This window comes from Vicugna pacos, chromosome 16 (assembly GCF_048564905.1).
Source record: "Vicugna pacos chromosome 16, VicPac4, whole genome shotgun sequence".
In the NCBI taxonomy this organism is placed as follows: domain Eukaryota; kingdom Metazoa; phylum Chordata; class Mammalia; order Artiodactyla; family Camelidae; genus Vicugna; species Vicugna pacos.
In genome coordinates this window covers 204,865-220,895 of record NC_133002.1, presented here as the reverse complement: position 1 = coordinate 220,895, position 16,031 = coordinate 204,865, and the positions used below count along the sequence as shown (strand labels likewise).

Sequence of the window (16,031 nt, the reverse complement as noted above, 5' to 3'; positions counted from 1 at the left end):
ACATACCATCTGGACTCAAATCCCAAAGCTTTCTGCTTTGGAGTGCCGGTCTGGGCCATTCTACAGTCTCTCCACCAATAGATGGTGTCGGGGAAGGGCAGGGCCCCCTCACAAGGGCACATCGACATCTGAGCTCTGGTTACCTCCCATTAGAATCCCCGTCTCAACTCCTGCTCCCATAGGTAGGAAAGTTGCTCACATCCATCACTTTCTCTCTCCTGTATTTTGGGCTGTGCTGTAAATTCTGTTTATAAGTCTCTTGGTACGCAAAGCCAATATTTTATCATATTAAAGATGGTCTTTGCTTTCTGCACAATGCCTGGCTCTAAGTCAATGGACTTCAGTATACATTTACAGAAGTCTACAAAGGGGCTCAAGAATGATGAATTTGACTTGACCAGGATGCATCTCTCCTGAGACTCACGACATTTAGAAATCTTGGACAATGAAGGGGAAGAGAAATGGGTGAGGGAAGAGGGGAGAAGCAATGCCTTAGCAGCTTTAAAGTATCACTCCCTGCTACATGCTCTTTATTTCTTTTGTAGGTCTTTGTATTCTTCTGTGTCTTTCAAGGACTTTTACTGGGGAGATACACAAGGCTACGTCAGGAGCTGCCAGCCAGTTGCTATTTTATCTCATTTATTTATTTTTTATTGAAGTATAGTCAGTTACAATGTGTCCATTTCTGGTGTACAGTATGTCCCAGTCATGCATATATATATATACATATATTCATTTTCATATTCTTCTTCATTAAAGGTTATTATAAGATATTGTATATAGTTCTCTGTGATCCCAATTGCTATTTTAAACTGAAGGCCTTGTGTTTATTTTTTTATGGAAGCAAATGTTGTGTACAGGAATTTTCTTTCATCTCAGGCATTTCTCTCCATGGAACCTCCCTATCTGAGCAGAAGGAGCCAGGAACCAAAACCAGAGCTAGAAGGGCACATACCAAAAGAGAGGACGGGGGGATGTATCCGAAGTAGACCTCTGCTTATCTCCCACTTTGCCCCAAGCCATGCCTGGTTTTACTCAAGCCTCAGAGAGCAGGTGTACTGATTTCCTAGTACCGCTGTAACGAAGTGCCACAAACAGGGTCACTTCAAAGCAACAGAAATGTACTCCCTCACCGTTGTGGAGACTAGAAGTCTGAAATCAAGATGTCATGAGGCTTGGTTCCTTCCAAAGCTCTGAGGGAGAATCCATCCCACCCACGCCCCTCTCCTGGCTTCCGGTGTTTGCCAGAAACCCTCGGCGTGGCTTGGCTTGTAGCTGCCTCACCCCAGTCTCTGCCCCCATCTTCACCTGGCCTTCTCCTCTTGTGTGTCTCCGTGTCTTCATACGACCTTCTCATGAGGACTCCAGTCATTGGATTTAAGGCCCATCCTTACCCAGGAGGACTTCATCTTAGCCAGTTAGATGGGTGAAAACCCTATTTCCAAATAAGGTCACAGTCTGAATTTCTAAGACGATATGAATTTGGAAGGAGACTTACTCAACTTAGTACAGATAGAAAAACGTATCTTGCAGTCGTCTGTGATTGTGTGTGGTAGGTTTTTTCCAGAAGCTCCCAGATGAGCCACTGACTAGTTTCTGACAAAAGTTGAGAGGGGCAGCGGGTTGGAAGTAGAGTTATGCTCTCTTAGTGCAAATTCTTAGGTCAAGGGGACTTTTGAAAATATAGATGGTTAGCATTTTTTAATGATGATTACCATTCTCATGTTTCTAGCATCTGTTGCATCCAGAGTTCTTTCATCTTCCTCTCTATCTAGTCAGTGGCTCCAGTGAAAATGCACTAGATATGAACTCAAAACTTGGCTTACAGTCTGATTTCTGTCATTTACCACCTGCTTGGCTTGAAGCAAATCACTTCCCTGAACCTCAATGTCCTCAATGGTAAAATAAACTTCCAGTGCCTCCTTGGTAAGTTTGTGGCAGTTTCACCTCTCAAGTTATTGAAAATGAAAGCTACACTAAGACTTTTGGGGAAGTTGCATTTTGTTGAGGAAGTAAGGCACTGTGTCATGGCAGATGAACTCCTATCCAGAAGAGGTAAAAATCCAAGCATACTTTGGTGTTTTAAGAAATAAACTCCAGGGGAAAAGGGATAGCTCAGTGGCAGAGTGCGTTCTCAGCATGCAGGAGGTCCTGGGTTCAACCCGCAGTACATCCATTAAAATCAATCAATCAGTCCATCTAATCACTTCTCCTCACCAATTTTTTTAAAGAAACAAACAAACTCTAGTTGCCTAGAAATGCATTTACATGGAACACATATCTATCTGGCATCATTAGGTGACATCCCAGGTCAACAGACAAAAGGGGCTGTGCTGTGAACAAGTGTGTACACACAGAGAGTCCAGGGACTCTCTGATATCTGAGAAAAGAAAGGTGGCAGGGTGAGAGGGAGAAAGGGAGAGTGAATGAGCCTATCAGAGTTCCATTGCCTCTCTGAGCTTCTGTCTCATCTTGCCTAAGATACAGCGGATGCCTCCCCTTCTCATGGGTGCTCGCTCCCTAGTTCTGGGCACGCAGTACCATTTCAGTGTTTATCACTCCATCAAGCTCCAAAGCGCATAGCAGCTTGCCATATGGTAAGTGGACAAGGCAGAACACATGTTTGTAAATGAACGAAGGAATCACAATGTCCTGAATACCTCAATGGGTTGTTCTGCAACGTGGCTTGTTGTTACTTCCACCCTCTCCTGCTAGTTAGAAAGAGCGTCCCAGCTTGGCCATTGCCGTTTTCTTTATTTAGCAGTCTCTGCTTTGGCCACTAGATGGCAGAAGAGGAAATGTCTTTAAAGAGGCTTTGGTGATGCTGGGCTGCAGGTTGAAGAAGGCAGCCGCCTCTGGGGTTAATTTCACAAAACAGGTAGCCAGCGTTTCACCAAACACACTGGAAGGAAGCAAAGCCTCCACAAGGCTGGATTTGAAGTGACCTTTGAGCACGGGTAGATACAAGGACAAAAATAGTCTCTGCAGATAGTAATAAGATCCTGAAGCAAAGACAATAGCCTTGAACGAGATATTCTGGGACATCACAAGGGAGTCAGCCGAACTGAGACAAAACAAGAAGAGAGGTGACCAGACCGGATCAACCACCATGATCACCGCTCATCACTGCTGCACAGAGAACCCTGAAGCCGAGGCAGAAACTCCACTCGGTCCAGCTGAGCTGCTGCTTACGTTTCAGTTCAATTAAATGGACTAACCCGTATGTAGTCCTCATTTCAGAGTCAGCTTCAGCAAGTGTTTGTATCATTTGGTTAAAGTCATCAGAGAACTCCCCCGAGTACTGTCTGTGCTGTGCAGACATCAGTTTGCTTCAGAAGTCAGGAATGTGGAGTGCAGAGTGGGCAAAAGAAAGTAGCCTCCTGGTACCTTATGCTGCCTCTGAAAGCCTTATGGTGATCTGGGAGCACCAACGTGACTTACAGACGCACCAGACAACTCCACGGTCTGAGATCCTGGGCTCGCCGAGAAACTTTGGTCATTCCAGCACAAGCCCTCTGGACCTTGTGACGGTTGTTTTTTTCACTGTAACTTAATAAACTGGTGTTCTGTTTTAAACATCAGTCTGTTACGAGCTTGGTAAATGTGAATAGCCACCAGGAAAAGGACTTTCTCTAGAAAAAAATGAATGATCTGAGCTTGTTGGACTCAGAACCTCAGACGGTGTGATGTCTGTGTCGAATGCCTCCAATGACATCTCTTAGTGGCCACTCACTGCTCTGATGACCCATTGTCTACGCATCCTTCTTTCATACTTCTATCGCCACGCCACAATTCTCCCTCCTGGTTGCATGTCAAAATTATCCATGAAGATTTTTTACTGATGCAGATTCACAGACTCCAGCCCTAAAGATTCTAATTCAATAGATCTGGGGTTGATCTGGGAATCTGTATTCCCAAGAAGCCCAGTTGATTCCAATGGGGCTGGATCGACACCTGCAGTGTTTGAGAACAATTCACCTTCTTGGCTGTAATTCCACAGGTTAGTCCAGGACCACAGAATCAGGGAATATTTTATCTGGAGAAATCAATAGGAACTCCTTCTACAGCCACACTGAACCCTCAGGTTCCCAGGGAAGCTGGGCATAAAGGACTGGATGGGAAGCTGCTAGGTCATTAAAGCTAATAATGATGAGACACCAGCAGACCTCTGGGAACCTTTGGAATTGAACTCAGAGTGGCGAAAGAGCCCCATTAGCTCTTGGAGAAGTGGTACTTTTTGGCCAAAAATGAGTATAGGAGACCAAGGTCAGATCTATAATTTGTAAGTCCAGATCCAAAAAGAAAGATTAAAAATTTCAAAATGGAGACAGCAGGGCATTAAACCAAGTGTGGGGCCTTTTGCTCAGAACCGCCCGGGTCATGTGCCTACCGGGACAGGCCACCACGGGGGCAGGAGGATGATTATAAATCAAGAGATATCTCTATTTTCATCTGATCTCCTTTTCAATTTGCTTATTTTCCTGCAGCAACACAGCAGTCCAGATGATCTCTTTAAAATGCAAATCAGTCCAGTTACTCCCCTGCATTAATCCATCCAGTTGCGCCCATTGCTCTAGCATCATCTCCAAAGCCCTGAACAGCACCCACACGTCCCTTTGCAGTCTGACCCCTGCCCCGCTCTCCCACACTTTGCTCCCCAACCACAGTCACGCTGCCCTTGTTTTCAGTTCCTGCAGTTTTCCAGGCTTCTTTCTGCTCAGATCTTTCATGAATGCTATTCTCTGTGGCTGGAGGAATCTTCCCTCCCTGTCCTAACCTGGCCAAATATTGCCTATCATCGGGTCATAGGTTAAATGTCTCTTCCTCATGGAAGCTTTCTCTGACCCACCTTGGAACACGCTCACCTATCACCTTCTCCTTGTCCTTTATAAACTTATTCCCATTGTTTTTAAACAGTGACATAATTATTTGTTAATGTCTCTCTCCCCTGCTGGACTAAATGCTCTCTGTTTTATTATTGTGTAGTACAGTGCTTAGAAGACAGGAGATGCTCAAAAAGTATTTTTGAATTGATGAATGAGGCAACCAACAAAGGCAGAAAGGGTGAACATGTCATGCACGGGGTATGTTCTGCTTATTAAAGAAACACATCCATTCCCAAGAACCAAATCACCCCAAAGATAGATACTTGGTATTTAAACCTCGCTTATATAGCAAAGGAAACCAAAGCAAAAATAAACAAATAGGACCTAATTAAGCTTAAATGCTTTTGCACAGCAAAAGAAACCATCAACAAACCAAAAAGACAACCTACTGAATGGAAAAAGAATATTTGCAAGTGATGTGACTGACAAGGGGTTAATATCCAAAATATATAAACAGCTCATACAACTCAATATCAAAAAACAAAAAACCACAAAAAAATGGGCAGAAGAAGATATTTTTCCAAACATGAAAAGATGCTCAACATCACTAATCATCGGGACAAAGTAAATTAAAACCACAAAGAGACTTCACCTCGAGCCTGTCAGAATCGTCATCATCAAAAGGAACACGGACAATGAGCATTGGCGAGGATGTGGAGAAGAGGGAACCCTCGTGCACTGCTGGTGGGAATGTAAACCGGTGCCGTCACTATGGGAAACAGTACAAAGGCTCCTCAAAACACTAAAAACAGAACTACCATATGATCCAACAATTCCCCTCCTGGGTATATATCCCAAGAAAACAAAAACACTAATTTGAAAAGATACATGCACTCCAGTGTTCACAGCAGCACTATTTACAATAGCCAAGACATGGAAGCAGCGTAAGTGTCCATCAGCAGGTGACTGGATAAAGAAGACGTGAGATACACACACACACACACACACACACACACACACACACACAGGTCAGCCATAAAAAAGAATGAAATTTGCCGTTTGCAACAACAGGGATGGACCTGGAGGGTATTATGCTTAGTGGAATAAGTTAGAGAAAGACAAATACTGTTTGATATCACTTTTATGTGAAATCGAAAAAAATTAGACGAATAAATGTAAATAAACAGAAACAGACTCGCAGATATAGAGAATAAACTAGTGGTTACCTGTGGAAAGAGGGAAGCATGGAGGGGCAGGATAGAAGTAGGGGATTAAGAGGTATAAACTACTACGTATAAAATAAATAAGATGCAAGGATATATTGAATAGTACAGGGAATACTGCCAATATTTTATAATAGCTTTAGATGCCATAGAATCTCTAAAAATATTGAATCACTACATTGTATACCTGAAACTAATATAATATTGTAAATCAGCTATACTTTAATAAAAAGAAAATAAAAAATCAACCTCCCTTATATAAACAGTGACCATATTTCACAATTTTCCCAGGACAATCCAACTTTTACCAGTGTGCTTATTAACAGCCCTGACTTTTGCTCACCAGAGCTGCCTGTTTGGACACCAAATTATATGGAACCCTTGCTTACCTACCACACTTTGGTAACACATAAACCACCCCTCTCTTTCTCTCTCTGCATTGGTGAACTGATGAGAGACAGCATCTGTGCTTTGGTGGCTGTGGTATTAACACCAAGAGCTTAAGTTATTAAACCAAGCAGCTTTAATCTGGGAGGCTCCCGGAAGAGTGAGGATTAATGTATTTTTATTCCCAAGCCAATGTAGCTGTTCCTATGGACGAGGGTTGCTCCAGGCAACCCCCAAACTGGCCCCACCACCTTTCTCTAGACCCACTTCCCAACCGTCAGCGACGTGATGGAGTTTTACTTGGAGATGGACCCGGTCACCTTGAACCTGATCATCCTCATTGCGAGCTACGTCATCTTGCTCCTGGTTTTCCTCATCTCCTGCGTGCTGTATGACTGCCGAGGCAAGGACCCCAGTAAGGAGTACGCCCCCGAGAGCACCCTGGATGCCCAGCCCTCCGTCCACTTGGTGGTGATGCAGCAAAGCACTCCCGGGCCCCCCTGGGCAAGGGGCCTTCATTTTGGGAACCCTGCTCCACTGGGGAAGAAAAGCACAATGGTTTGAGGCTGGCTGAAGGATACTGGGGAGAGGGCACTAGACATCCTGGACAAACCATTCTCCCACGTAACTCCAAGTGTCTCTGAGCACGGGTCCTGCTGGCTAGGTAAGTGGGAGCCCTGCCGTCCTTCCTGCTTCCTCCTCATCCTCCTTGTGGGAGAAGCAACTGTTTAAGGTAAGAAGCCCAAGGTTAGCTTTGGTCACATTCTCCAAATGCAAAACCACAGCAATACATTTTTTTTAAGTGGAGGTATGGGGGATTGAACCCAGGACCTCATGCATGCTAAGCACCTGCTCTACCACTGAGCTATACCCACCAGCCAATACTATTGTTTAGTGGAGCTGGTTATATGTATATTACTGATGCCGCCCTTGCAGCTTCCAGGAAAGACTGACTTTTGAGTAAAGGTTTAAAGAAAGGGGTGCAATTGTGTGTGTGTGTGTGTGTGTGTGTGTGTAATGAGGAACGGGGCAAGCTCAAACTTATGCTATACTTAGTCAGTCCCTTCTTTTCAAGGCAACCATTGCGTTTTTCCAGGCTTCAGATTATTATTATTTCTATACATACTAGCTCTCACATTCTGCTCCCCACTGTGAGTCTCTGTGGTGAACACAGCCATCATAGAGCACAGAGCTTAAGTGACAAAGTGTGGAGCCTGGGTTCAGACCCTGCCTCCTCCACTCACTAGCTGAGTGCCCAGAGCCATTTCTTTGTGCCTCAGGGCTAGTGGTAGGACCTCCGGCTGTTTGGGGGTGTTTAGACAAGTTAATTCACAGAAGGTTAGTCTTACGATTATTAATGTTGATTCCCTTTCATACCTCTCATCAAGCAGTTTTATCTCCAGTCCTCAAATCTGACCTGGTCCAGTGCAAAATTACTGAGGACTCCTTGCAAAATTTACTTAGGTCCCAGGGGTCCGTGTTTCAGTCCCCCAGTGCTACTTGCTGTCTTCTTGTCCCCTTATTAGATGTGTTTCCCTGCTCATTCATCTGTCACCACAATTTTGAATTAGTATCTCCATTGCATATATGTGTTTTTTATTAATCTTCCCTTCCCCGAGCTCAGGGCAACCAACATGCTCACTTGATAATTTACTAAACCCCTCTTCCAATCAGGCCCTGTTGGAAATACAGAGAAAGGAGTGTGTCACGACCCTCCCTCTGGTCTTTGCTTCCTGGCGGGAAGAGGAGGAGGCAGGCACGACTCAGACCATGAAGCATAGGAAAGTCCAGCATGCAGAGGGGGCTCAAGAAACGTTCGAATAATGCCAAAGGGTCAATTTCACCTTAGACGTGGGCATCAAAGATGAGATGATTTGGCTTGAGAGATGTGCAGCTGTTTCCTAGGACAAAATTGTGTTGGGGATTTGAAGGGTAGAACAGGAGATGGCATCTGAGACAGAAGGGATAACAAAGCATTCACTGATGGTGACAGACTGATGGCTTCCAAAACTGTGAAGAAAAAGTAAGCAATTAAGTTTAAATTATCTTATAGAAAACTGAAGAGGAGGGAACAGCCCAGCCTTCCCTGCCAGCTTCAGCCATGGGCATGGTTTTACCTTTGGACTGTAAAGTAGCTAGAACAAAAATTAAGCAAATCCTAGTAATTTGTTTTCAGATCTTTAATAGTTTTTAAATTTTGTTCACCTTTTATCAGAAAATCATATGTTCTTTTAAATATGTGATTTGAAAACTATATTGAAAATCTATCTGAGAAATTTTTTTTTATGGTCAAGAAGCCATCTCCACTTTAATAGTGAAAATATAAAATAAATGGGAAAATACGATAAATTCATGGGAAGCTTTTAAGGATCTGCCCCTTCCCTGGTGTGAATTTCACCTGAACTAATCTTTATTCTTTTCTTTGTTATGGGAATGTACATAAATCAATGGAGGCAAAATATATCAATGAAGGGAAAAAAAATCAGTGGACAGCAAGAAAAAGTGATGGTAACAATGATCATTGTAACTGTAGCTTTTTAAGAGCGAAACACATAATACGTTCAGCTCATCTAATTTAAAAGTTAAGAGTTTGAAATAATCATTCATTCATAAGTTTTAAGAACACACATATTTTTAATTATATCTCAATGCCACATTGGGGTCAACTGAAAAGGACAGATTAACAGAGATTAATTCTAAGAGAAAGAAGGAGAAAGAAAAGAACAAAAAAACAAATAGAGTAACAGACAACAGATAAGGGAACAGAAATAGAGCCAAAGGAGAGAAAAAAGAAGGAAAGAAAGAAACTAAAAAGACTCTAAGGTGAATGTTAGAATAAAGGGCATTAAGTGTTTCCAATCCTCTCGTTCATTTGGTGTGTGGCTCCTTTGCAGTTGCGTTCTCCAAACCAGAACCAGCTCCTCAGCATTTGAAATAATCTTTCTGTATAGCAGGTGCGCTAGAATCTTATAAGAACTAGAAGTGACTTTAAGAATCTCACCGATGAGGAAACCAGCCCAGAAGCAAGAGTGATTTTCCACAAGCACTTGGCCTCAGAGCTGAGACTAAGATCCTGTTCTGTTTCCTATTTGTCCCCCTAAGTCCTCTCTACTGCATGATCTCATACCTCTTTGTATTTTAAAACTTTTCCATTTCTTATTTTTCAAATAAAGCATTAATTTCCCATGGAATTATTAGCTGCACAGCCGTGAAGCTGTAACTAATGTCTTAAAACCCCGTAGCGCGGATGCCAGCTAAAACCAAGAAGTTCCTTTAACATTCAGATGCTACAGCCTTACTTTTGTTTCCTTTTGGGATTAGGACTCCCTCATCCCACCTAATTTTAATACATTAGTGTCCCATCGTGCACAATTTGTATTAAAGCAAATGCAACAGTTTGGCCTAATTCAGGTGATTGCTGTGGGAAGGACGCAGCAACACACTTTCAAGGCAAAGGAAATGGGAGGGAGAGAACAGAGGTTTATCTGGAATCTGCTGCATGCCAGATCCTTTTCACTCATATCTCATTTAATCCTCCCTCTCTCCCGTGAGACAGACACAATTCAGTGTAGTTTAGAGACAAAGAACTGGAGACTCAGGGAGGTGTTCGAGCTTGTGCAAGGCCAAGTAGCTAGCCCACGGGGAAAGACAGGATCTGAACTCAGTTCTCAGGGTTTTTACAGTCACTCAAGGACAGGAACAAACCCACATTCGTTCCTCCTTGTCTCTCTTTCCTGTGCTAGAATGTCAGCCCTGGGGAGAGGCTTAATACAGAGCTGTTAAATGATCTAATGGTCTTTCAGATTTTCTCCTCTGAATAAGATGACTGTAGTTTTAAGCAGAGGAAAAATAAATGTTGATGATTTGGCCAAAGCATTATCTTTTGAGAGGAGGGAGGGAGTGATTAGGTATGTATGTAGGTATGTATGTATGTGTGTGTGTGTGTGTGTGTGTTTATTTATAATAAAAGATTTATTTATTTGTAATGCTAAGCATGAACTCTACCACTGAGCTATACCTGTCCCCCACACCCCAACGGAGCATCATCCCCCAATATTCCAGACACCAAGTGGAGTGCACTAAGATGGGGCTTTGTACCAGAAATGCCGAGTTCTAATCCCCCACTGTCACCACCTACCACTGAGCCTTTTATGCCTCACTTAACTTCCTAAGCCTTTTTCCCCAACTGAAATATAATGTTAATGTTGGTGAGGTTTAGCATAATATACATAACATATCTGGCGTATGGTAGGATTTCAACACAGTGAAAGCCATTGTTACTATAATGCCAGCAGCTAGGGTAACAGTAAGTCGGGGGCCTGGTCACTTGGAGGCAGAGACTGCTTTGGCAGATTCAGGCACACTTATGCCAGCCTTGAGGAGGATTGTGAGGTTGGAAAGCTGCCACGTGCAGCAGAAATTTGGAAATAGGGGGAAATGCCTGTGATGGGTTGAACTGTGTCCCCCAATCCCAAATTCATATGTTGAAGTCTTTACTCCCAGTGTTTCAGAATGTGATCTTATTTCTGAAATAGGCTCTTTATGGTTCAAATTAGTTAAGATGAGCTCATAGTGGAGTAGGGTGGACCCCAATTCAATACGACTGGTGTCCTTAAGGGAAATCTAGGCACAGACACGTACACAAGGAAAATGTCACGTGAAGACCTGAGTTATTCAACCACTTGCTAAGGAACTACCAGAAGGTAAGAGAGAGGCTGGGAGCGGAACATTCCCTAGTACCTTCGGAGGGATCATGGCCCTGCATACCTTGATCTCAGACTTCTCGCCTCCAGAATTGTAAGATAGTAAGTTTCTGTTGTTTAAGTCACTTAGTTTGTGTTAATTTGTCAGGACAGCCTTAGCAAACTAATACAGTGTCTAAAGGAAATGTTTAGTACCTTTGATGGGATGCTTAATATTTCAAGGCCCCTTAGGGTCAGTAACACTAAGGGCAGCATGACAGTGCTAAGCTGGGGACTTGGGCAGAAGCTAGAAAGGAAAGCTTTATCAGAGTTACCTGAGAAATGGACCTACACAAGCAAAGTCACCTTGTGTTGCGTTTTTAAGGAGGAAAGAATATAGGAGAAATGTCTTTAGGGAGAAAACATGCTTGTGATTTTGCTAAATAGAATGTAAAGGATAAGTGAGAAGAATAAGAGTAAGAAACTCTCGGGATGAGTGTAGCTCAGTGGTAGAGCACATGCTTAGCATGCATGAGGTCCTGGGTTCAATCCCCAGTATCTCCATTAAAAAAAGAAAAAGAAAAAAAAAAGAGTAAGAAACTCTCAGTTCAATAAAGAACAGGAAGTGACAAGTCACAAAGAAAAGACATTATGGGGTCCAAGTGTAAACCTACTGGGTTTAAGCCAAAAAAGCTGAGAACTCGCTCTAAAGAATCCAAATCTCTCCAGTAGTGCAGCCATTACGATTCTTAAAAAAATTGAAAATAGACTTCCCCTATGATCCAGCAGTCTCACTCCTGGGCATACATCTGGAGGGAACTCTAATTCAAAAAGACACATGCACTCCAGTGTTCATAGCAGCACTATTTACAATAGCCAAGACATGGAAGCAACCTAAATGTCCATTGACAGATGACTGGATAAAGAAGTTATGGTGTATTTATATAATGGAATACTACTCAGCCATAAAAAAGAATAAAATAATGCCACTTGCAGCAACATGGCTGACTTGGAGATCATCATTGCTGCAGTGAAGTAAGCCAGAAAGAGAAAGAAAAATACCATATGATACCACTTGTATGTGGAATCTAAAAAAATGACACAAATGAACTTATGTACAAAACAGAAAAAGACTCACAGACATAGAAAACAAACTTAAGGTTACCGGTGGGAGCGGGGCCAGAGGAGGGTGAGGGATAATTTGGGAGTTTGGGATTTGCAGATCTTAACTACTGCACATAAAATAATAAACAGCAAGTTCCTCCTGTATAGCACAGGGAACTATATTCAATATCTTGTAATAGCCTATAATGAAATAGAATAGGAAAAGGAATATATATATATACACACACGCACACACACACACACACACACAGATATATATATATATCTGAATCATTATGCTGCATACCAGAAATGAACACATTATAAACTGACTATACTTCAACAAAACAATAAATTTTTTTTAAAAAGGAAGCCAAGTTCCTCCAGATACCCCATAGACACTTCAAAAGCCACTTGGTGAGGGCCAGATGCATCATTTAATCAGCCTGAAAATTCATGGGAGGAGGAAACATTATTCTTATCTTAGAGACCAGGGAAGTTTCAGATTGTTTTGCATAAACTTTTAGATTGGCAGAATGGGATGAGCAGACCCTGGGATTCCTACTCAGTCCTGAGTGTCCCCTATAATTCCATGGCTCTCCAGAACTCAGGCAGCATAACAGACTGACGGGGCCTGCTGGGTTCAGAAAGTCCACGCTTTTGCAATCTGTCTCTCCCTGCCTTTTTTTTCAGGGAGTACTGATAACAAAGTCCTCTTGATGAGGGCAGAAGTCCCTGAAAACTAGAAGGCAGACACGGTTCAGTATTGCACAAGAATACTAAGCACAGCCCTTGGCTTATGACTCCATCTTTCCTGAGAACCCTAGTGGTTGAAAGAAAGTAAAAGGCACTTATTATCCACTTCTGTTGTAACAGTTTCATTTCGACTTTGACCTTGTTGGGCTGTCAGGCTTCCAGATGAGGGTTTTGTGACACTAAGATTAAGAAAGATCTCAGTTATTCAGCTATTCAGCTATTCAGCTATTCAGCTATTCAGCTATTTCACATCCTCCCAAGACAGTGGGAAGTTGTCTGCACAGACATTTTTTTCTCAAAGCTTCTCTGTACTCAACCATTATTTAATTAAACACCAGCCATGTGCCAGGATCTGCTGCTTCTCTGTTTGGCATATCTGCAGCCTGGTGGCCTCAGCTGCAATCTAAGGTTGACAGACATGCAAGGCTCAGAAGATACTAGAAAGATGAGGACTTGGTTGGAAGGATGAGGGGACGAAGGGAGAGAAAAGCCTGCTACTCCAAGGTGGGGGTGGGGGAGGCTTAGAATTGCCCAAGAAGGGCTCAAGGAAAACGTGGCAGTGGAATTTGGAATCTGAACTGTTTGTCAGAATTGATAAGGATGTTCTTTTTCCTTTTCTTTCTTTTTTTTCCCCTTCCTTTTTATTAAAGTATAGTCAATTTGCAATGTTGCATCAATTTCTGGTGTACAGCATAATGTTTCAATCATCTGTATACATACATAGATTCATTTTCATATTCTTTTTCATTATAGGTTACTGCAAGATATTGTGCTATACAGAAGAAACTTGTTGTTTGTCTATTTTATATATAGTATTTAGTATCTGCAAATTTCAAACTCCCAATTTATCCAAGAGGTGAATATAGCTCAGTGGTAGAGTGCATGCTTAGCACACATGAGGTCCTGGGTTCAATCCCCAGTACCTCCATTAAAAAATTAATTAATTAATTAATTAATTAATTAATTAAAGATAAGGACATTCTTACCATGGAAATTTATCAGTGTAAAGTTGCTTGCCGTTAGGGGAGGAAGACATAAATATAGTGATGGATAGAATTTTGGAGAAAAACTTGTATGTAACAGTCATTAGAAACATACTCAGCAGGAAAACCAGAAGGTCCAGACAAGAAGCAAATGATTTCTCAAATGACAATAAGAAAGTCTCCCTAAATTTAACCTGAATCTCCCCTGCTCTGATACTTTACATACATTTCATCTCCTTTACCTCTCTGGGTTTTATTTAAAAAGCACTCTTTATATGGTGACTTGTGTAAACATGTCTCATGAAAGAACCAATCAGATTAGGTCATGGGGTGTAAGCTCGGTGACAACTGTCATAGCACACTGATGAATCACCATCAGTGATGAGGTGTCTGCAAGTCGTCTTTTACTAAAAATAAGGAACCTAAGCTTGTGAGTGATTTCCCTATTTTTAAATAGGGGGTGAATTGAAGGTTATCTCGGTCACAGTGCCATTCTGACTTGTGTATGCTCCAGTGTTGTTGCCGGAGCAGCACAGATACCGGTGTGGTGACGGGGAAGCCACTGAGTGTACCTGTTAACCACGCACCTCTTTGACAGATACCTGAACCACTCAGTGCAGACCTGGTGCCAGGCCCCGGGGGGTACATCCAGCTGCCAGCAGATGTGAGTTCCTGTCCTCAAGAAGCTTGCCAGGTAGCAGGAAAACCAGCCAAGTGCTTTTCATATACTGTCTGTATCTTCACAACAACCCTAAGAACTACTGTCAGTTTCCCCATCGTACATGTTTGGGGCAGCTAAGACTCTAAAGCTCACGGTCTAAACCAGCAGCTTCCAAGCACATCTGGGCATATGTTCCTTTCAGTGTAGAAAACTTTATTGCTCATCTGTGTGTGTATTTAAATAAGTATACATTTTTCTATATATTTAAATAAGTCTAGGTTTGTAGATAGTTATACTTTGTATATACATGTATACATATACTTACACTTTTTATGTACATCATATGGACCTCCCCGTACACTCACCTTGAAGACACACCACCGTGTGGCTTCCTGATTTTGTCCATGTCCAGTGGGAATAATCTGCTTCCAATCTCCCCTTCCCAACCTAACCCTAGATTTTGCTCTGGATGAGTGGGAATGGGTACCCTGTCTAAGAGCTTGATCTATGGAATTAAAGACAAATAGACAAATAAAGAGCAGTAGTTTTCAAGTTTAGACTAGGTTTTTGTATGGCTAAGGATGTTTTGGCAGAATTCCTTGATGAGTTTCTTGGTTTTTTTTTTTTTAATATGCAAAGGTGAGTTTTTCTCCTTTTGTAAACCCTACCCCTTTCCTTTGAATTCTCTTTCCTGCCTGAATCTTAAATATCTCCAACAAAAGGGTGAGCGCCTTGTCTGTCTGTTTCAGTCCCCATAGGACCCAGTAAAGGACTGAATGCATTAGGAAATCTTCGTCCTGTTGGAAAAAAGAGGACTTTTTATTTCAATTGTAGAATAGTTATTACTATCTTGTATCCTAACAGACTTCCCCAGACACAGGAGGGGGGCGGCTGGGCTGCTTTGATGTCTCCAGACATGGAAGACGAGGAACATGCAGCAGGTCATCTGCAGATGGATGAAGCAGCCTGGGTGACACCAGGGCTGTCACCTCACAGGCACAATGAAGAGGGGGGCTGGGAAACAGGGGCAATAGAGGCAAGTCCTCCCACCTCTCTACCCATCCTGGCCCCAGGGCCCCCAAAGTCACCCAACTTCCTCTTTCCCTCTTTGCTTCTTCCTCCATGGAGATGCCTGTACAGAACCACCAGGAGAATGGCTGCAGGTCCCTCCCCGACTTGGTACTGCCACGTCCCTCTGTGCCGTGAGACTCTGCTGCTGTCCTGGGTTCCAATTCTAACAGTCACTAATTTCCTGGGAGGCACAAAGCCTCACTTGCTCACCTAGAGGAAGAAAGCATGGAAGTTAATGAACAACCTTCCAAGGTCCTTCCAGCTCTGGCGTTTTTGACCCTGCCTCTCTCCTTTCTTCTCCCCTGGCCTTTTAGAATGAAGCAGGAGGATTTGTCCTG

At 42.7% G+C, this 16,031-nt stretch overlaps 1 protein-coding gene across 1 annotated transcript; it reads left to right on the top strand.

The window, feature by feature from the left end:
- The first annotated feature begins 6,724 nt into the window (after positions 1–6,724).
- Positions 6,725–7,000, top strand: LOC140686266 (small integral membrane protein 36-like). Its single transcript, XM_072939983.1, has one exon. It carries the CDS (start codon positions 6,725–6,727, stop codon positions 6,998–7,000), a length of 276 nt encoding a protein of 91 aa, XP_072796084.1.
- The last annotated feature ends 9,031 nt before the right edge of the window (positions 7,001–16,031 follow it).

Bases quoted from the DNA above. Each gene is read 5' to 3' on its own strand.
- LOC140686266 (XM_072939983.1), top strand. From the start codon at position 6,725: ATGGAGTTTTACTTGGAGATGGACCCGGTCACCTTGAACCTGATCATC.